At 38.8% G+C, this 23,032-nt stretch overlaps 1 protein-coding gene across 4 annotated transcripts in view; it reads right to left on the bottom strand.

Moving 5' to 3' along the window:
• Macrod2 (MACRO domain containing 2) overlaps nucleotides 1–23,032 on the bottom strand; it is a 1,840,776-nt gene that overhangs the window by 89,318 nt on the left and 1,728,426 nt on the right. For all 4 annotated transcript variants that reach the window (XM_005380889.2, XM_013512283.1, XM_005380890.2 and 1 more), the window contains one exon: nucleotides 18,982–19,050. In XM_005380889.2, the coding sequence (XP_005380946.1) occupies nucleotides 18,982–19,050 (69 nt within the window). The remainder of the gene's footprint in view (nucleotides 1–18,981; nucleotides 19,051–23,032) is intronic.

Here is a 23,032-nt window from a genome sequence, read left to right as displayed (position 1 = left end):
GGGCCACCTGCACAGCAGAGGAAGTGGATGACCACCAGGTTGGTGGATGTAGAGGGACACTGGATAAAATGGCCTGTTCCTCATGTCTACATTGTCCTCTACCAGTCCCAGCACAGCATTTCCTTCATTGTGGTTTTGTTTTTCAAATTTTATTTCAATGTAATAGACATAGATATTAATAAAGAAAATAAAATCAACACTCTTCTCACTTCTATGAAGAAATAAAACAAAATTTCATAACAAAATAATTACAGAATCAGAATGGTTAATATACTGTGTATCACTGTTTTAAAAGAATGCCCAAAATGTTCCTCAGAATACAAGTCATAAACATAAAAGATTATTTCTTACAAAGAAGAAACCAATAAAAGGACAAATGTTTTTTATTGAACAAAAGAAACTAGTGGTATAAATGAAACAAATGAGCATTTATCTTAAAATACTTTTGAAACAACAGAATAGACAATTTGGAGAGTTATTTGGACTTTCTCTATTCTCTCTTTCTCTCTCTTTCTCTTTCTCTCATTTCTCATTTCTCACTTCAGGGAAGTCATGTGATATTTAAGCACATGCGTCATTTCACTGAACATTATGTTCTCAAGTCTTATCCATTTGCCTATAAACACCTCAAATTTATCCTTCTTTATGCCAGAGCAGTACTCCATTGTAAATAAATACCACATTTACTTTATCCATTTTTCTATCAGTGGATGTATATACTGTTTTCAAGTGCTAGCTATTATAAATTGTGCTGGTATAAACATGGGTATGCATGTATCCCTGTAATATGATAATTTTAAAACTTTTGGGAAAATATTGAGAAAAGGTAAAGCTGGACTAGATGGAATTACTATTTTTAATTTTTTGAGGCATCTCCATCTTGATTTCCATACTGGTTGTACTAGTTTACACTTCTATCAACAAAGTAGAAAAGTTCCTTTTCCCCCACATTCTTACCAGTATTTGTTATCATTTAAATTTTTGATGATGGCCTTTCTTTCTGAGGTAAGATGGTATCTCAGTGTAGGTTTAATTTACATTTCTTTGGTGGCCAGTGACACTGAGCATTTTTTCATGTATTTATTGGCCATTTGTACTTCTCTCAAGAAGTGTCTGTTCATTTCAGTTGCTCATTTTTAAATTGGGCCCTTTTTTGGGGGGGTCTAATTTTTTGAGTTCTTTATATATTCTAGATATGTCTTCTGTCTGATGAATAGCTGGCAAAACGTTTTCCCTGTTCTCTGGGTTATCTTTTCACTAATAGTTCCTTCTTAAGGAACTTGAAAGTTCTGCCCTTGGAGACTTTTAAAAGTGAAGACCTCTTTGGAAGGATCACACTTGAGTTAATTTGGGGTAATGATGAAAACCAGGTACTAGCCGAGTGTGGTGGCACATACTTGTAATCCAAGCACTTGGGAGGCTAAGGCAGAAGGATCCCTGTAAGTTCACGACTAGCCTGGGCTACATAAGTGAGTTTAAGGCAAATGTGGGCTACATAGCAATACCCTGTCTCAAAAACAACAACAACAACAATAGAAAACAAACAAGAAACAGAAAAAACAATTGCTGGTGATTGGTCCAAAGTTAGCTGAGGACAAGGGAAAGGTGACATTGAGCAGGAACCAAGAGAGAGGGGAGGACCTTAAGTAAACAGAGCCCAGGAAAGCACATCAAGAGAGTGTGTCTTCTAATCCAGAGAAAAATCACTTTTAAGGGAAGCCTCTATCAGTTAGTAGGAGAGGCAGCTAAGAGGACTCCAAAAGGATGTGTTATATAACTGAACACTGTCCTAAAAAGTTACATTCCTAATTTTTGTAAAAAAATTAAATTCTTAGCTTTTCATTGACTCTAAAGAAAAACACAAATTTCATAAATGTACTGCTAGATAGTAACACAAATTGAACAGTTCTGCATAACCATCACCAGGTCAAGAACTAGAACAAGTCCAACATCCTGGAAAGCTCTTCAGCCTTCCTTCCAGCTGCTGCCCACATTCAAACAATCACCCTTCCAACTCCCAACAGCTCTGTTCAGTTGCACCTGTTTTGGGACTTTCCGTAAACTGAATCACAAACATGCACCCCTGTATCTGGTTTCTTCTGTTCCACGATACATTTGTGAAATTCACTCATCTTGTTGCACGTGGATGTGAATTTTAGTTGCATCACAAAAGTTAACCGTGTCAATAGATCCTAGGGAAAGTCTTATTTGAGGAGTAAATAAGATTTTCTTCTCTTTTCAAACATCCAGTGTTCACTGCACTTCCATACCCTGCCTTCAAATTTAGCATTTCTTCACTACTGTTTTTCTTAAGCATGAGCATGCACTGTAGGACCCCAGAAGGGCTTGTCAGCCCACAGACTGCTGGGTTCCAACCCAAGAGTCTCCAATTCCTTAAGTCTGGAATGAGGCCTGAGAATTTGCATATCTAACTAGTTCCAGAAGATGCCAAATCTGCTGCTGAGGGACGACTCTTTGGGAACTATAGTGAATACATTGAATTGGTTAAGGTCTCAGAGTATACACGTCTTCCTTCATTTAAAATAGAACTTTGGTAATTAAAACCAAACCTGGAAGGTCACAGAATCTGCACCCCAGGGAGGGCAGAATGTCACATGCTATGAGGAAGGACATGGCTGAAATACTTGAGTTCCATGCCAATACTTGAACATGTCAGAGCCATTTTCAGAGCATTTCTCTTTCACATTATATATGTAGAACCCTAGTGTTAAAAGTCTGTTCACCTATTAACACCCCTGTGTCTTTAGAAAATGATCTATCCAAAAATCAAGAAAGGCGTATGGCATGTCATTAAAGATTATATGAAAACTTACAGAAAAAAGCTTTAAGAATAAAGGCTAATGACAGAAAGTAGTGGATTCTCACTACAGCATATTCTCCTTAACCTAAATCTCAGCACCATCCAATATGTTAGCCACCAGCCACCTGTGACTAGTGGGCATACATGATGTGACAAGTCAGGATGACAGGTTATATAAGTGTAAAATAGTGCAATTCACAGACTTAGAATACAAAGAATGTAAAATATCTCATAATTTTTATATTGTCTACATTTTGCAGTTGGTTTATCTCAGATCTATTAGTTCATTAAAATATAGTTATAGAACTATTTTCACCTGTTTCTTTTTCCGTTCTTAATGTGGCTGTTAGAAAATTTAAATTACATATGTGTTTCTCTTTTGTGGATCACATTTTCTTCTACTGGACTGTTGCTTTAGAGAATTTAGCATTAGATTAATTTATACAAATAATGAAATAAAAAAGTCCAATAGGATGAAGATGGGAAATTGTAGTTTGCCAAGGATCATCCATTAGGAACTGGAAAATCTGGTTCACAGAGAAGCAGCTACAAATGGTGATAGGAATGGCCAGGAAGAAGAGTCTAATTAGGCTTAATCAGAGTATCTTTGGAGATGGAACTAGAGGGAGACAGAGAATAACAAATCTGTAACAAGTAACATGTTAGGAAAACTTCCTACACCCACATAATATGCAATGGCTGACAATTTTTGCTAATTTGATCCAAATTTTGTAGTTTGGTATTCCAAGTCCTCCACAATCAGGACTCCTCTTCAGCTACCAATTAGTGTGAAGATGAATCCCTCATTTGAGTCAAGTGGGTTTGTTCCCTGTACCTAAAATAGGTCCCTTGATGTCCTCCTTTCAACTTCTTCATCCACACGCCATAGGTAAGGCCATGCCAAGGGTTCTCCTCAGTTCCTAGCTCTCCGGTAGGTTTCTGTGTAACCCCTCTTGGCACCTTCTGGCTGGTGCTCTTCATTTTCTTTCTTCCTAGCCCTGTGGCCTCAGACTAGATGCATGACTGCTCTGTGCTTCACCTTCCTGTTCTAAATTGGGATGGTAACTGCATTCTTAATGGTAGATGAGGATGGTTAGAGTGAAAACCTTTAAAGTTCTTAGAACGGAAATTGGTATATGATAAGGGTTAGATGAATATTGGCTGATGTTATTGTTGCTAATATTAGGCATATATCACATGTAAATTCCTTGGAGGTTAAGAACTATATCTTTTCTTCATATTGCATCACATCTTAAAATGATTTAAGGCCTATAAAGTATCTGTTGATCGTCATAACAAAGATCAATAGGACTGAACTGGTAACTCATGCAGGGTAGACTATGTATTCATCTCTTGGAATAAAATAGGAACCAATACAGATACTATCTGTTCTTTCATGAAACTAAGTTATAGGGAGGGAGCTGGGGATATAGGTCAGTGGTAGAGCACCTGTTTTCTAGTTTGGAATCCTAGCACTGGAAGGAAAATAAACTTAGAGTGGTGGGAGAGGTGGAAAAAAGGAAAGTGTGCAAAAGAACAAACATTTATTTAGAGATAGCAGTGGCTATTGAGAAATAACAAATTAGGGTTGAGATGGAGATTTACTGGCAGTGGGCCCTGCTGAAAAAGATGAACAGAGAACTCTGGGATGAGACTAAATAGAAGAAGAGGTTGGAACTAACGTAAGCTATACAGACACAAGAAGAATGTGTAATGTCATGATGCACCTCACAGGTTATTGGTAGCTGTTTGCATTGTACTTGGAGGGAAACATGAAAGTACTCTAGGAATACGAAGAGTGTGTTGCTTGGTGTGATGGAACATATTTGTAATGCCAACTATCTTCAGTAACACACACACACACACACACACACACACACACACACACACACATGCTGTGGTCTATCTGCTGAATGTTAATGGTGCTAGGCCTTAGGAGGTATCACCTTTTATTAATAAGACCATGAACTTTGACCCATAAAGGCTATCTGATTGATACAAGGCTCAAATATATGCAGTAAAAGTTAGACTCATAAAAACCAGCTGTCTGTTTAATAAGTTAGTGGGTGCAACTCAAGACCAAATATAGTAAAATCTGTGCCATCAGAAAATCAAAACCAAACCAATAAAAAAAATTAGTGGATCAGGGTTCTGAGTGAGCTTCTGTTGCCCCACACCCTCACTTATTAGTTACATATACACCCTGTTGCTTCATGGAAGGGATCATTACTAAGGGAACAACTTCAAATATAACTTTGGAATAAGACAGGATTTATATAATGCAAACAGCATAAAAATTATAGAGCAAATCTGCTGTAAAGCACAGAACATGAAAAAATCTAAACATATTATCAGTTATTTCTAGGCATCACCGGTTTTAAAAATAGCAGACAACTTGAAATGTACTATTTTCCTAGAAAACAAATGTGAAAGACTCATCGCGTGTACGACTCATTTCTTCCCTATGGGATTAGCTGATATGCAATTCAGCCTTCAAGTGTGTGTTTGCGTATCTGTGTGCATTTCTTAATATAGAGGCGACTCCTGTCATAAGGAAAAAAACCCCAGAAAATTGTAGAAATGAGAAATATTTTCTCAAAGTCTCTTCTCAAGTTTATTCTTTAAATATTGTGGAGTCCTTGGCAAGTTACCCAAATTAAGTCTTGGTTGCCTTGTTTGTAAAGGGAAATAATAATATCTACCATTTATCTCTGGAAGATATTTGGTAGCTGCTCATCAGACCCCTTTCCATTCTCTCTCCAGAATCCCTCCTGGCAGTCAGGTGGCCCATGTGACTCATGTGACTAAGTGCTAGCTGATGAGGAGTAACTAGATGTGGCATGTGCCACTTTCAAGCCCAGCCATGAAAACCTCCTGTGTAATCCTTTTATCTCCCTCTTCCCCATTTGCTGAATAGATATCAAGACTCAAGACAACTTTGGGGACCACAGGTAAAAAAATCCTAACTCATTATAAGTCTGATTCCTTGACTGCAGGGATCATGCTTTACCATTGTGGATTTTGCATGCATGAGAAATAATTTTCTCTTGTGCAAGTTTCTTGTTTTTGCTATAACAGCATGACTAACCCAAATTCTGTTTCAGTAAGACACTGAAAGAATTAAGTGACATGATATTTGGGATGCTATTTGCCATTTTAATGACTGTCATTTTTAGTCGAGACCATCCAATTAGTATCTGTGTACAAAGCTCTCAGGGACACAGAATTACTTCGTTACTGTTGAAAAGATTTTCAATAGAAAGGAAGAAATTAGCAAAGATGACATGACCTGACAGAAAAGATAGTTTTGTGGATAAGAGAGAGAAATACGATTATAAGTTTTTAGCCCTGCCTTCACTTTTTCACTCCTGAAAAACCAGCAAAATTCTTGTGGCGATAGCAGTTGATTTTAGCTATGTAATGACTGTCTCTACTTTAGAGGAAATAGTTTTCTCCCCCTTTTTCTTCCTTCCAGGAATCCTGTTATATACTATGATAAGAAGATAGGATCTTTGCAGCTAGAACTATATGGCACTTAAGAATCCATCCGGGGCATATGGTTACCATATGGACCACAGGCAAATTCCTGGATTTCCTCATACTTGTCGAAAAGGGAGATTGCTGAGCAGGAAGCACAGTTCAGACAGAAGGGGGAAAGCACTGGAGGACATGGAAGAATATGCTTGTAAATTGAGCAGACACTGTTAAGGAGATAAAAGAGGAAAAAGACTCTGATGTGCTGTTGGAGAAGGGTTGGGATGATCTTCAGCACTGGGATGTTGTTCGGAAGAGGAATATGTACTCTTAGATAGGCTAATTGCAGCAGGGCTCTGTGGTGCTGATCTGCTGTTCCTGCTCTGGATCCTGGTAACGATAAGTGTGAGGTGATAATTCAAGGGGCTGTATATTCACATTGTCTGGATTAGTATTAGTCTGTGCAGGGCTTTTGGTTGGAAGGAGGCTCCAGAGAGCATAAACAGGGATTAAGAAAGTGCAGGACTGAGAAAGGACATCACTTTCTTTTCTGGACTGTGAAGAAAGATCCAGGGAAATCCAGTGCCTGGTGCTTGGAGTAACCTCAAGGCTCTAACTATCCACCCTGGGGTGGAGATTGACAGGAGTATTTGTCCCAATACTTGGTGGAAGTAGTGACTTCGTGACTATCAGGTACGGTTTCTGCCTTGGGACATGTAAGGGACAGAGGTGAGGACACAGGCAACATTTCTGGATGAGTGAGACTGAAGCCATGTAATGGGTTTTCAGCTTGCTGAGAGTCTTACATTCGTTAGAATCTGCTAGGATCAGAGAAACATCATACATCATTAATCAAACTGGGAAAAATGTTGTCTTTCACACTGTGTTCGATCTCAAAACAGGGCACGGCTTTTGTTTCGAGGGCAGACGCACATTTACATGAGTGTCATTGTCCCTTCTGCCAGAAGGAAATAATCGATTTGCCTTTCTACTTTAATTTGATTGATTGAATGCAAAATATCAGGGCTAATTACAAAATGAAGTAGGAAGATAAACTTTCTATGAAATGTGATCAACACTTATTAAGAAACATTGTGTGTGCACTTGTTTAAAAAACATTATCCACGAGCCGGGTGTGGTGGTGCACGTCTGTAATCCCAGCACTAGGGAGGCTGAGGCAGGAGGATTGTTACAAGTTTGAGACCAGCTTGGGCTACAAAGTGAGCTCTGGGCCAGCCTGAAATGCATAGCAAGACCCTGTCTCAAAAAGAGAAAAAAATAAAATAAAATAAAATAAAAAATAAAAAATATTGTCCATATGAAATAGAGTGGAGCAGTGGGTAGTAGAGACTGAGAAAGACAGGGGTGGGTTGGGAAGAGGTCAGATAAGGGGCACCGAAACACAATTCAAAAGGAGGAAATAACTCTAGTTTTCTAGGGCAGTAGGGTAACTACTGATGGTGACATTTATGATATCTTTAAAAATAACTTAGAAATTAAAGTGCTGTTTGTCCTGATTTGATAATAACACATTGTGTATGTGTAACTAATTATTGGATGGTACCTGATAAATATGTACAAGTTATATCTCAATAAAAATGATTAAAAAGGAAAAAGTTTTAGTCTTCCCCATTAGCTAGCCTATTATTCCATTTTCTTATTAAGGAATGCAGCAGTTCTGAAATATTCTTTCTCTCTCTCTCATTTCTCTCTGTTTCTCTCTCTCTCTCTCTCTCTCATCTCTCTGGAACGTGGTAACAAAAAATATAATACAACAACATCATTAGGAATGAGACAGGATAACACATTTCTACTTGTGAAAGTCTACTGTCAAAAATGATTACAGCTTATATCCGTTCTTGAAACTTGGGAGAATGGTCCCCAATGCTGTTGTACCACTATGATCTCAGTTTTTAAAAGGGATTTAATAATTGTTTATTTTGCATTATAATATTATAATTTCTTGAAATAAAAACTAAGCTCTTTAACATTTCCAGGTGGAATGTTAGTTGTTTTCTAAACTTTTTTGTGGTATTTTTAAAAATTTATTTTACCTCCCCTAAAAAGGGAACAAACAAAATGTTTAAAAACATCAGATTTGATCAATTAATGTCATAGATGTCACCTACTTGTATTTTCCCTAGCTCTTTAATTCATGGTAGCATGTTGAGTGCCCCGAGAAGTCCTATGCTATAGAAACTACTTAATTGTACTGAATGTTAGAGTTTCCAAAATTTTTTGACTCCTGAGCTCATTAACCCAGGAAAACTTATTAACACATCCGAGGATGTTATAACATTTTAAGCATGAAAATATCTGAGCAACAGCCATACTATGTTGCCTGTGAATTTGAAGTGTACATTTTTACTGCCTTTCTCTAGTGTCTTTGTGAGTCAAAATACAATGATATACCTTTCCATGTTAGCCACTGTCATAATCTCTGGTTTCAGTAGAGTTATATCTTATGTAGTAGCAAAATGTATGTCATCAAAATTAACTCCGCACTCCCTTAAAATACCCTTCAGCACACTATGACTTTTTCAATTCAGACATTATTGGATGTTTGAGTCCAATATTCACATCAAAGTTTGAGAATTTCTCACATGGTCTACAAGACATTTCATGGAAAACAGACTGCACTTAATTAGCAGACATTCTGTGTTTATCCAGTCTGCTAGACATACCATCCTTTGTGGGAATATTCTAAGAAGTTACTCCAAGTATTACTTTTACACTAATTAACAAAAAAGTTACACAGTCAGAAAAAAATTGTAGGGTAAGAATAGTAAATAGGGTACTTTAAGGAGTTAAAGTTAAATGCTTTTGAATAGGAGAGAGATATGATTTTAATTTTAGGTGGGTAAGACGTTTTGCATTTTATGTTGGGTGAATATACATCTCGGGTTCTTGTAGTCCTAGTGTGATCAGTTATGCAGGTATAATTACCAGCATTTCCCATCATTCTGAAAAGTGTGGTGGTTTTGAAAATACATGATTATAGTCATTGCTTGTTATCTGTGGAGAAGATTGGATCATGACTACCACTCTGCACTCATCAATGACTTTATTGAAGGATTCACAACTTACTGAGCCATTGGGAGGCAGGAGAAACTTTCAGAGATGGGGGACAATTGGAAGAAGTAGGTCACGAGAGGGACATATTTTTTGAAGGACATATTTTGTCCCTGACCCATTCACTTTTTACCATTTAAAAGATGTTTTATTTCATCTGAGGTGATAAATATGCCAATTACCTTCATCCAAGCATTTTGTTGTATAATGCATACATGCAATAAAGTGCTACACTGTTAAACCACACACGTTCATAATCATTATGCATCAACTAAAATTACAACAAACATTTCAAAAGGTGTTTATTTGTATTCTCATATAGAAAAGAAAATCCAAGTCTGAAAATAAACACAGAAATGGAAATCTGAAAGGAAATTTCCCCTGTTAGGAGTCCTAGCAATCATAAAGATATTTCAGGAAAATGGTGATGATATTAGAATCATAAGTGACCCATTTTCCCTTGTAGGTTCTATCTCCACTTTTCTTGTTAATTCTCACAGAGAAAATTTCAGACAATTTCTCCTCCACACCTTCTACAGTTATGTGAAATCTCTAATTTGATGCATGGCTCTCAATTAAATTCTCCAAGAATTTGTGAAATCATTAAGAGACTCACACAAAGCACTGTACACATTCTTTTTTCTTTTGCTTAAAGAAATATTGGGGATCTATTTTACATAAGCCACTGTGCTGGGCTTTGCAAGGACAATGAAAATGAATGAGATTTGGTACTTGCTTTTAATATATTTACTTCCTAGTGAATTGAGTATGTCATAACTAATACTGATACAAGGAACATACCTTGTAAGCACATTTATGAGGAATAAGATAGTTTACTACTGTTTGGAATGAATTATAATGACGAGGGAAGAACTGGCAAAAGGTGAAAATATGCATTGACCCCAGCCCTCCCACCCCTCAGTCATTTACTGCAATTCTAATTACTGAAATTCTTACTTAGATAACTTGGGTAGAAAGGAAGAAGAAAGGGAGGGAAAGGGAAAGAGAGAAAGGAAGGGATGATAAGAAGAACGAAGCAATGGATGGAGAAAAGGACTGATGTAAAAATTGAAATTAATCTGTGAAAAATGATTAGGATTTTACTGTAGAATTGAGAACAAAACAGAGATGACAATGTGACAGGGGAATGCTTTAGGGTAGTGGCGTTTGGGGAATGACAACTAAGTGATCAACACACAGGCAAGGTCTAAGGAACCATGAACATTAGAGGGTTTGGGGGCTTTGTATCCTTTGGGGGTATCACTGGAGGTTCTGTGTGCTCATTTCTTTATGTGTCACTACAACCTTGATCCTAATTTTGGGACAAGGTTATGATGTAGAACAGTAGCTGGCTCCAAACTATTCTTGTTGCCTCAGTTTCCCCACCCTTGCACAGGTAGCAGCATTTGCTGGCTGCCCTTGGCTGCTCTGGACCTATCTGTGTCTGCACTCAGGCAAGGAATGTCCTTTGCTCCAAAGGCATGAGTTGAAACCCAGTGAGGTGGATAGAAAAAGCATGGGCTTCGGGTTTCAACACACTTAGTTACACAATTCTGGCTCTATCTTTTGGGTAACTGGACTAGTTATTTCTTTTTTTTTTTTTGGTTTTTCTCCAGTACCGGGAACCGAACTCACAACCTTGCGCTTGCCAGGCAGGCGCTTTGCTGCTGAGCTAAATCCCCAGCCCCCTGGACTAGTTATGTCTGAGCTGTACTAACCTGAAAAATTGGGATAACATTTGTGATCTTTTAAAAACAAAGAGATACAGGTTTACACCCATTTCCCTGCCAAAATCATGAAGAAGAAAACTAACAATTGATGATGGAAATATGAATTGTTTCAGCTGTAGGGAAAGCAATTTGGCAATGTCTATTAAAATACATATTCCTTAAAACAGAATTCACATTCCTGGAATCTTTCCCACACAAATAAAAGTGCCAACAATAAGGATATACAAGCAAGGGCAATGATTGCAGCATTGTTTGCATGGCAATAAAGTGGAAAGAAAGTGCTTGCTCATCATGGGAGAATGGTTGAATAAATTATAATATAGCTGAACTATGAAATATCATGTGAGCTTCAAAAAGGATGAATTGTATCTACACATGATGACAAAGGGATTTCTACAGTTTTGCTGCCTATTACAAAGTTAGATTCAGACAAATGTGTAGAATATGATACATTATTTATAAAATAAGCATATATATTTGATAATGGTTAAAAATTTCAAACCTATAACTATACTTCAGACATGGCTTGAAATATTTCTAGTGAATTGAATCATTTTAACTCAGTGCTCATTATTCTCTAAGGTAGGTGCTATTATTGTCCTTTTTTTACATATGATGAAATTGAGACATAGAGAGGCTAAGGAATTTACCCTGGGTCACATAGCTGTGTCAAAGTACAGAGGGAATATGGACCCAGGAACCTGGGATCAGAGACTAGACTCTTAACCAGTATATTTTAATCTATAAATAATTAGGTGAGAAGTAAAAACAGTAAAAATGGAAAATTGCATTAAGTATATATGTTGATATAAAAGCATGTGTGTTCATGCATTCAGAGATATAAAAAGGATGATCCCCTAAACACAAATGCTAGTTATCTCTTGCTGGGGTAACTGCTTGTGATTGCTTTTACTCTCTTGCATTATTTCACTTTTCTACAATGAACACATATTATTTAGGGAACCAGGAAAAGCAATAAACTCTATTGTTCACGAATAAAACCAAAAATTTGTATTGAGTGGAATTTTCTTACAAAAAGGTTCATTCTTCTAACTTCTTACAAAGTTAGAAGAATGTTTCTGTGCAGTATGGAGTTTAAAACTGAAACCAAAGAACTAAAAAGAGTATGGAGACTGGGTGTAGCGGATTGACATCTGGTGGTCAACTTATAACGCCCAATGGAACTGGGTAAGCGTGGTGCTGGGTGGGAGAACCACCTGGAGACTGTTGCCAGCAGCATAACAGGCAGAACTGGAGAAGAACAAAGGCTGTTGGGAGCAGAGAAAGGCTGCTGGGAGCTGGTAGAATCTATAAGGAGCTATTGGTTCTGTTGGAGAGCTTGTCATGCTGGCTTTCCTGATGAACATGGCTGTTTTTTATCCTCCAAGGAGCTTAGGGTCTTGTTGGCACTGAGAATAGCTTTGGTTCACTTTGGGGGACCCCTGGTCCTCACTCTGAGCATCTCTTCCTGTATCCGGAGGGGAAGAAGGTGCACAGATCACTCTCCTGAAGAAGCTTGCTGCATTGGCTTTCCTGATGGGAACTCTGCTGTCTTCACCATTGGAGCAGCTCGGGACCTCACTGTTGCTGAGGATGGCTATGGTAACCTTCTGGGGGAGCTCTGGTTCTTACTTTGAGCATCGCTTCCTGGCTCCAGCGCAGATCCCTCAGCCTGCTAGCACAGATCCTTCAGCCTGCTGGCACAGACTTTCTAGATTCCACCACTGTCCCTCTGGCCTTCACAGCACAGATCCGTGAAACAGGCCTGCAGGACATATTGTTATGGGCTCTGGGCCTCCAGTTGGATTCGTGGGAGGCATTGTTATGAGCTCTAGATCTTCAGCTGGACTCATGCAGGACATTTACATGGGATCCAGGCCTTCAGCTAGATTTTTTGGTCTATAGTTTGTGGACAGATTTCCTGTACTCTCTCATATATCCTCCTTTGGGTGACTATTATAAATAATCTTATAAAATATGTGTCCTGTATTATATTGTACTCCCCTTGCAAAAATAACCCCCAAACCAACACAATGGGTAAGTATATGAGCATTAATTTATGGAAAACACAAATGATGTTAGATAATCAAAAGACACTGGAAGAATTGCCTAATCTATTTTTACATTTAAAGGATAGTTTAAAACTGGTATGCATTTCAGAATACTCTAAGAATCCCTGTTTAGAAAAATACTACAAGTTTATAGAGCTGCATATTTTATATGCTTACTTCTGTGCATCAGAATTGTGGGTGATATTTTTCATTTCTTCTTTTGCTTGTTTGTTCACATAATAAACATGCATAAGTTTTAAAATAAGGAAATACATATAAGCAATAAAATGGTTTAACCTTTTCACTAGAAAATCAACAAAGAATCAGGAATTTATCCTGAGGAACTGATCACAGATACATACAAAGATTTATCTAAAATATATGCACTGCATTTCCATATTATTTATCATAGAGAGAAAGCTGTAAATAACTAAATAATCTAACATTAGGGCACTGGCTATGTAAATTGTGGGATAACCAGATGATGAAAGATTATGCATCCATAAAAATCATGCCTCTGAGGCATATTTAAAGACATGGGAGAGGGCTGGGGATTTAGCTCAGCGGCAAAAGCGCCTGCTCTGGCAAGCGCAAGGTCGTGAGTTCGGTTCCTGGTACCGGAGAAAAACCAAAACAAACAACAAAAAAAAAAAAAAAAAAAAATAAAGACATGGGAGAATATTCATGGTCTACTGGTAAATGGAACAATAGACAGATTATTTTTAAATTCTTTTTCTTTTATAATTTAACTCCTAAATGGGAAATCATTATATGCTGTTCATTTTTACATTTTTCTACATTTAAAATATTTTATAATCAATATGTATCCTTTTTTTTTTTTTTTTGGTTTTTCTCCGGTACCGGGAACCGAACTCACGACCTTGCGCTTGCCAGGCAGGCGCTTTTGCCGCTGAGCTAAATCCCCAGCCCAATATGTATCATTTTTATAGGCAGAAAAAAATATTTGTTGTACTAAAACAGAATAAATAACTTTTTATAGGGAATTCACAACTCCTGCAGGAATTTGCCATGGGAGTGAACATGAATAAGGTTGTTCTCCATCCCCAACTGTTACCTAGCCACCTTTTTCTCTTGTGTGAGTTTCAGGTTACCCTCATGAGAAAGGAGGACCACACTGTACATTAATGTAAGGCATTGAGTGCTGGAGACACTCCATATATCTTAGTTCTTTCCCCTTCACAGAGTGACCAGAGGGCAGCTGCTTTCATTCTGCACTTAAGACTTGGGGGGTGAGCTGTGAAAGTGTGCTGGACAGACACTGTCAGTGTGGCTCCCGGGCCCAGTGATGCAGTCCTGCTGTGATGATGGTGAGCAGGTGAGATGACGGGAGGGTGCTAGCAGACCACAGTGACAGGAAGAGGACCAAGAAAATGAGACCAGAAAAGCCTAGGGGGATCTTGCAGGTCACAATGTTTTCCTTTCTCTTCTAGAAATGAGACAGGGAATAGAAAAAAGCAAGTCCAAGCTGACAGCCCAACCCAGGCTTAGGACCTTGGTGGGTGCAGTCTTCCACGTTCACCCTTGCCCACACCTGAATCTGCTTCCTCATCGTTCCTCTTTTGCTCTCTCAGGAAAGCTTGACTTTTGCCCAAGTTTTCCCCTTTTCCTGCAGTAATTATGACCTCCAGGAAGTCTGAAACCAGATTAAGGGTTTAGAAATCCTTTGCCAGTTGATATCCTGCTACATAAATGCCAAACGGCAGTGATGTGACTTACACAGAGTTCCAGAGGGATGCGGGCTGGGGTGTGCACCTGAGTATTAATTGATTTTAATATTAATGAGTCTATGATTTGGTCTAGTTGACCTTCAAATTCAAATTAGGTACTGATTAAATAATAAGACAGCTGAATTTGGATGTGTTTAAACAGCACTCCTCCCTCCCCCAAGTAAGGTGCCTTGGCCTTGGCAGGTGATGAGGATGAGCTATGAAAAATGTAGAGACAACTAGAATGACCTAAGGAGATTGCCCCCTAAATAACAATGATAACCACGGTATCTGACATTCCTATGAGTTTTGCTCATGTATTTATACAGCCTCTCATCTGATTGCTTAGGTGTTTCTAATGTATATCTTTAACAATGTGTATGAGCCAGGTATGATGGTGCGTGCCTCTAGTCTCAGCACTTGAGAGGCAGAGGCAGGAGATTGCAAATTGGAGCACAGCTTGAGAGATTTTTTTGACTCAGCAAGACCTTGTCTCAAAATTTAAAACATAGAAAAGGGTGAAGATGTAACTCACAGTGAAGACTCCAGGATTGATCTCTAGTACCACAAAAAGAAAAGCAAAGCTTTAAAAGCTTTAATATTTTTACTCTTTGGTTGGTTTTTGAGAATTTAAAGTACAAAACAACAATAAATTAATAAAGTATCTTACTAGCAGAGGAAATCCTTCAGCAGACAAGCAGATGCCCTAGTTTACAAGGAACCTCAGAATATCTATCAACCCACAGATATTTTTTCAGGTCAGATCTACCTTGGAGTTAGTCCTGGTTGCCACATCTTTGGCATCCATCCTGTGTGAATGAGCTGTTCACGAGCATAGCTCCCTCCTTCTATCTCATTCTCCCAACTTAACTTCTGTCCACTTGATGGCTGTAGTGACTCACTGGGAACAGGTATTTTTAGTGTCTAGGTAGCAATTCTGCTCCTCATCCATAATCCAATCAGTTGTATATCCTGTTATCTCAATTAGCAGTTACACAGGATAAGCAGGCAACAAGCAACAGTGCTTGGTTTCCAGTGAGAAATATGTCTGGAATGCTGAACAAAAGCACTGGCATAGAAGACACCTGGGTTATGACCATTGTCAGAATTCTTCAACTTTCATATAACTATTTAGTTTTTAAAATCTTACCTCTCCACAAAAGAGACAAGAGCATTCTCACTTTTTGGTTGCTTGTTTCCAATCCTTACATTCTGGAAGCCACTAGTTTCTAGTGGAAGCCAGTTACATGAAGGTAAAGCCAGCCAACAAAGCAGGCTGGAAATAATTGAATAATCCTCCAATGCCATGGGAGTTACATCGGAAAGAGAAAACAGCGCTAGTCCAGAATACGGGTGATTCCAAAGCCTACGAAGATACTAGGTCAGGATCAAAGTCTCAAAAGAGTGAGAGCAAGGACTCCTTCTGGACCTTGATCAGCAAAACTGTCCTGCCCCTTAAACTGAAGAGTGTAATAAGCACTTCTATAAGTGATTGTATAACTGCAGAGCTCTAAAATTGTCCCAGTGTCACCAAGAAGAGATATTTCTGCATGAAAGCTAATAATGGAGAATATTTGAAATGAATCCTTAACACTTATAACTTCCTTTTAACCTCAGCTTGACCTCAATCTTGGAGATTCTCAATGGAAAATTCCTTTTCATTCTATGCTATGCATCTATCAGTCAAGATGACAGTTCCATAAGCATTAGACACTTGGTAAAAGCCTTAACTGATAATTTTTTTAAAGTAGTCTTATGTGCATGCTATTTCCAAAAAGGCAAAATCATATTTTACATGTTTTATTCCTAATTGAAACAAGATCACATACTAATGTGGCTATCAAAACACTTTTATTTTTCCAAATAAATAGGTTAATGAGTATTAACAACCTACTTCAGTAAAATCCTTAAAAATTCACATTTAGTCTTATGAGGGAACTGCATTTGTGATACAAAATAGAATTCTTTGATGGAGTTACCACTATTAAAAGTTTTATTTTAAGAAAAAAATCCTAAAAGTATTTTAAAAACTGATCCTGGCATGAACAATTAATGGTGTGAGATCCTAAAAACATCAAGAAAAATCACAAATAGTGTGCCTCTGCAAAGGTGTGATATCTCCAAACTAAACAACTCAACAGGAAACTCTCAGCTTGAAGCCCTCAAATTAGATGATCTGTTTCTCTCTCATTTCTGAAAACCTGCTATTTGATTTCATAACACTTTAAATCTTTGCATAAGCTAAACTGTTGGAATGTCCAAGTTTTTTTTCTCAAAATGAACACCACTTTTTGTCTTTTCTTTTTGACATGATTGGGTTTATTTATCTCTCTAAAAGGATCTAGAGTTCAGAACCTTTGTGGGTATTTGACACAAATTATATTTTTAGATATAGCAAATGGGTTTTCAACTGCTGATGCTAGAATACACACTGGAGTAGTGTGAAGGGAGGTATCAGGGGATTCATTTGAAGACTGGCATTGAACAAGTAAAGGACCACTCCACATGACAATAATGTGGTGGGTACTGCATTGGGCCACCCTACTCCTACAGGAATAAAGAATTCATTCTCTCAGGTGCAGGCAGACCTTATCCATCTCTGGATTCCCAGATTACACTCAAGGCTACACCATCTTCCCTGGGTAGCCGACATCAAAAGACTTATCCTTGGTAAGTGTGACTGGTCTGGTTCTCTCATCCCAGCTCAGGCGAGTGGAGGCATTTTTGGATCTCCTGTACAGTCAGCCATGATATTGTTCTGAGAATACATGCAGTTTACTCTCTCCCTTGCTCCATCTACTCTTTTGTTCTTTTTCTATTTGAGGGGATGATTTCCAGAGCTTCCAAATAAACATCTGCTTGTTAGTCTTCCCCTCAGTTTGTCCTATGGGAAGTCCAGGCTACACAAGCTCCAGGTGAACAGTCTAGATGACTGCCATATGTTATTGTACACTGTGAGGTCAACACTACGTCCCCATTTTATGGAGGACAAGACTGAAGGGCATAGAGGTTCTTCACTTGCTATTGCTTGATCTCTCCTTATTTGTTACCTAAACTACTTGTCAAAGGTCACTTACATTGCCAGTAGCAGAGCCAAGATTTAAATCCCAACTACATGGTCCCAGAATTCACATGTTTAGCAACTTCCCTCACTACATAAGCACTTGATTTAGGAAAAAATTAAAAATTACCAGGCAACATGAGACGGAAATAATTGTGTAAATAGCTGAACAATAAGATCTCAAGATCACTTTGATTTTCTAAACACTGTTTCAAAGAGTAGCAAGTGTCAATAGCAAATGCAGATCTATCTGCACACCAGACCAAGCTGACAAGTGCATTCAGTATATGTTTTAAGCTTCTGAATAAATTACAAAGTTTACCAGATGTCCGTTTGTACAAATATAACAATCTAATCTGTCACTCACTCGTAGCTACCAGTGACAAATATAAAATAAGGTTACTTTTTGTGTGCAGACTTGCCAACTAATCAAGAGGCAGACAAAAGAAAAGACTATTTTTTCCATCAGTTAATTTTTTAAAGCATTGGCATCCTCACATCAATGTTTCCCCTACTTGTTCTTCAATGTTTTTTTTCTACAAGAGTCATTTTTTAATTTTATTCTTCTTGGAATACTTGGGTCAATAACATTTTCTCTTGATAACTTTCCTCTAAATAGAGAATGACAGTCTTCCCAAAGAATTTTTTTTTTTTAGATGCCTTTCAAACTGATGCATTTCAAGCATTTTTTTCATAGACAGTAGAGCCTCTGGTGGGTGGTCCTCAGATACTACTCTTTGAAATTTATTCCCGGTACTATATATGGCAGAGTTGACTACTTTTTGTGTCTCAAGTAAACATGCTCTGTAACTGTAATCTCTCTGCTTCATAAACAGCTATTTTTCTGAGGAACAATGTAAATGTATATTTATGTTCTGAAGAGACTAGATGTGGAGTAAAACAGAATGGGTGTGATCTTCCTGTTGGAAACAGAGAAGTGTGAAACAGCTTAGACTTGCTCACTGCTTCATTTTTCAATATAAACAAAACCCAAATGTTTTATATTTAAGAGTCTGATTTCCAGATGTTGTAAGTGGCCTCATACCTTCCTCTTTGCAAACTTCAACTGTCTCTTCTGCGGCGGGACTGGGCACGGTGGTGGCACTGACACCATCTATAAAGCAGAAAAGAAAACTAGCATTAATGCTGTCAAGCGGTGGTTTTCCGGTCCTCGGTACCTCCCTCTCTGCTCCTGCAAAGAAAATGAGCTCCTTTCAAGCTGCACTGCACTCAGTGGTCTTTGAAAGGGCTGGAGGGGTGTGATCCTTTTTATAATTAATGAAACCAAACCCTTCAGTTAAGACAGAGACCAATGGACTATGACTTATTTTTGCCAAAGAAATCTATTTGTTGGTAGTACTACACCAGCCACCACGGTAGCATTTTGCTTCTTTCCACAATTCTCAAAGAATGGAGTATTATTTTCCTTGGTAACAGACTGTGAGGGCAAGCAGCTCCTTGTAAGTTTCTGCAAAGTGCAATTATGTGTACTTCTTTGAAAGTTTGGCTTTTCTTCAGACAGCACTTCTGTGGGCTGCCATGGTGCCAGGCTGTGAGGCTGCGGGGAGGAGCTCCACGGACATCAGGGCAGTGGCTCAGGAGAAGGGGAGCATCTGGAGGAAGGCACCAGAGCCATTTGGGGAATTCATACCGCCAAGCTTACAATGAGCAGTGAGGATGTGGAGGTGCCTGTCCCCCTCATAGCACCAATTAGCCTCATCAGAGTTGATCTCTCTTCTTGGTATCATCAGCATCACAGGGACTCTACTCATGTTTGGCCTCCAGGATGGCAGATAATTAGCCCCTGACATTAGAACAGTACATTTAAGACATGAAAGTTTATTAAAATCATTTGGAATTGTTAAATACCTGACCATTGAGAAAAGAAAGAATATATATAGGTAAGAAAATTTTTTTCTAATAGTAATACACTCATGGAGCTAAGGACAACTCCTACTGACATGGCAAATAAGACACATTTAGAGGCAAACCCTAGGTCTTTTGTGTGTTATGTACATGACTACGACCTTTAGTCATGTCTCTTTTGGAACACAGATTAAAACTTTTAACAGGGGGGATAACAGAAGATAATGAATCACTTGCTTTTATTAGCAATCTTTAATCTAAGGAAAGAAGAGACTATCTGCCTTCTCTTGCTGATATGATATCTTCCCACTTCTCCACCTCCCCTCACGGCAAAGTAGCCTAGAAGATGTTACTGCTGTCGCCCTGCACCTCTTCACCTCACAAGCTCGCTGTAACTCACTCCAGCCATCTCCTCTCCAGTATTCCTGCAAGAATTCTCTTATGCAAGGTACCAGCCTTCTTCCTTTGCACAAGGGCCATTCTCCTTTTTATTTCACTTGATTTCTTGGTAGTATTTCCCAGGCTTCCTCCTGGTCTTGAGATGCTTCCTTGTGGTGATTGTGTCTTCTTCCGTTGCCCCATATCTAGTGCCATGATGTCGCAGCCCCACTGCCTTCATTATTTGCAAAGAAAGCAACCAGTGAATCTCATACACTCCTATGGTTTTAAATCTTATTTATATGCCAATGAGTCTTCAAGTTGTATCTATAATGCTCACCTCTCCTTGGACATCTGGCCTTGTATAACTAACTAGCTTCATGACATGCCATATGGCTGGCTGAGCATGCTCTCAAATTTATTGTATTTAAAACTGAAGCTTTAACTTTTTCAACTGAAACTGTGTCCTGTGGCCTGTCTTCCATATATCAGTGAGTGGCCCTGTCATCTATGCAGTTACAAAGCTAAAAGCCTAGAACTGAACCTGGATTCCTCTTTCCTAAGATGCCTCATCCAGTCCCTCAGCAGATCCTACTGTCTCTGTCTCCAGAATGTGGTATGTACCAGTCGTTTTTGCTTCACTTTTCAGAAATCACCATCCCTGCTTATCTGCAGTAACTTAGGTGGTCTCATTCCACCATATTTCACCCATGTTCACTAACAGGCAAAAATTCTCTGGCTTAATGAAACTTAGACCATGTCACTGTGATGTTTAAAACCTGCTATGGACTTCTCGCAGTTGTTCTAATAACGTGAAGTTATACAAGGTCAGATATCTGGTGCTATGACCTCTTACGGAATAGCATACCATGCTCTCTCCTGAGCCTACCCTGTTTCAGTCATACTGGATCTTCCCCAATATTTAGTCCTAACTGGCCTTGGGGTATTTCATTATCTGTTTCCTCCATCTAGAACACTTTCAGCATCTTATTATCAGACCTCATTTTACCTATCACTTCCTTAGGGAGTCTTCTCCAAATCCAACCAGTAGAAAGCTGCCTTCTGGGTATTCCTCCTATATTCCTTTATTTCTCTGTGAGGCACTTATCACTATGTCCTAGTTTTATCCATTTTTATTTGTGGATAGTTTCAACCACCCCATGAGAATGTAAACTTCAAGGGAGTAAGGATGTTGTCTTTACTGTGTGTTACTATACAGCCTATGTCCAAATAGAGCCTAGGATACACTAAACCAGTGATAGTGAATCTTTCAGAGCTTTTAGTGATACAAACAGCACACTGTAGCATGTGTGCCTTAGGTTCGCCACCATTGCACTAAACCTTTGGTATATATTTGTTACCTACTTGAAAAACATTATATCTGATTTTGATTTGATTTGATAATGACTATATTTGAAACTTTTTTTTGGTACCAGGAATTGAACTCAGGACCTTACACTTGCTAGGCAGGCGCTTAGGCCACTGAGCTACATCCCAAGCTCAACATTTGAAACTTTTGAAGGATGCTATTTTAAGATTGTGTTTTTCCCCCATCGTATGGGAGAGGCCCACAGAGTTATGCTATCAAAGTTGGAAGTGGAAAATTAGGTTGAATGAAAAGAAGATTTTTTTCTTTGTACCGCAGCACTTTATTTTTCCTTACAAAATGACATGTTGCTGGGGCCTAATGTTCTCACTGTAGAAAACCGAAATTTGTCATCTTAAAGAGGTGAGTACAAAAAACCTTGCATAAATTAAAAGAAGGAATCAATTTACAGGTGTAAATACACGCTGTTTCCAACTCAAGGCAAGTAAACCACCCTCAGTGTTCAGGCAGGAAAACATCAGTGATGACAGAGACAGGGTCCTAAGCCTCAGAATCTCCCACCCTGTTGGACCAGCAAGAAGACAGAAGTCACAGCTGGTTCACCAAGTCTTGCCAGCCTGAGAAATCCTGCAAAGAAGATAATTTTATTTTGGAAAAGTAAAAGCAATTCCAAAAGGCTGTAAGGACCAGAAACGTGTTTTCGATTTCTCTGAAGTCCGATTAGGGCGGCCATGAAATGATCACAGTGTCCATGCCAATGTCCGCGGCCACTGGCTAAGTTCATAAATGACTCCTGCTGCTGGACTCCATGCCAGCCAGTGGGCTCACTTGGTAGAGCACAAAGAGACACTCAAGGGTTCGATGAGAGGTCTTTGGCATTGAGAGGTACCCGTATCAGAGGTAAGCGACAGAGAGGAGGGTTTCCACTGTACCATTTTCTACAAACAGGCAAGGCAATCCCAGGTCCAGATTGAGCTAGCTGTACTCAACTGAGTAAAGGGAAAGGATGAATAAATAAAACACAGGCAAATATGTGTGCATGTATGTATATCCATGTGCATGCACGCGCATGCGTGTGCACAGGTGCATGCATGCATGTACAGTATAGAGGTAGGGAAAAAACCTCTGTGTCAATAAAAACAGCTTGGGACAGAGCAGGGAGTGAATAAAACTCATGAGCACGCAACAGCCAAAGAATAGCCTCAGCTGTCAGTAGTTGGTTGACTAATACTTGTCAGCCCCAAACAATAAAAACAATGACAGCTTTTCACATAGACTCATCCTCAGTGGAGCATAATGATGTGTGGGTGGGGGCTGGGGAGGTTGGATAACAACGGTTTGCTGTATCAGAAATTCATTTCATTGCAAGGCCTGCGTTTCAGCATAGGGAGTCAGCTGACCTGCTAAGAGGTACACAAGGTCCTTGCTGCCTTGCTTCAGTGCTTTCTCTGATTGGCCTTCTTCAATTCTATCTCCCAGGTTAATAATAAAAGCTTCCAGTTCCCTAGCAAAAGTTCCAAGGTTA

This window comes from Chinchilla lanigera, unplaced genomic scaffold, assembly GCF_000276665.1.
Source record: "Chinchilla lanigera isolate Chin_1 unplaced genomic scaffold, ChiLan1.0 scaffold00014, whole genome shotgun sequence".
NCBI classification, from domain to species: Eukaryota; Metazoa; Chordata; class Mammalia; order Rodentia; family Chinchillidae; genus Chinchilla; species Chinchilla lanigera.
Note: the sequence above shows the minus strand (reverse complement) of the source record. Positions and strands in the feature narration are given on the sequence as shown.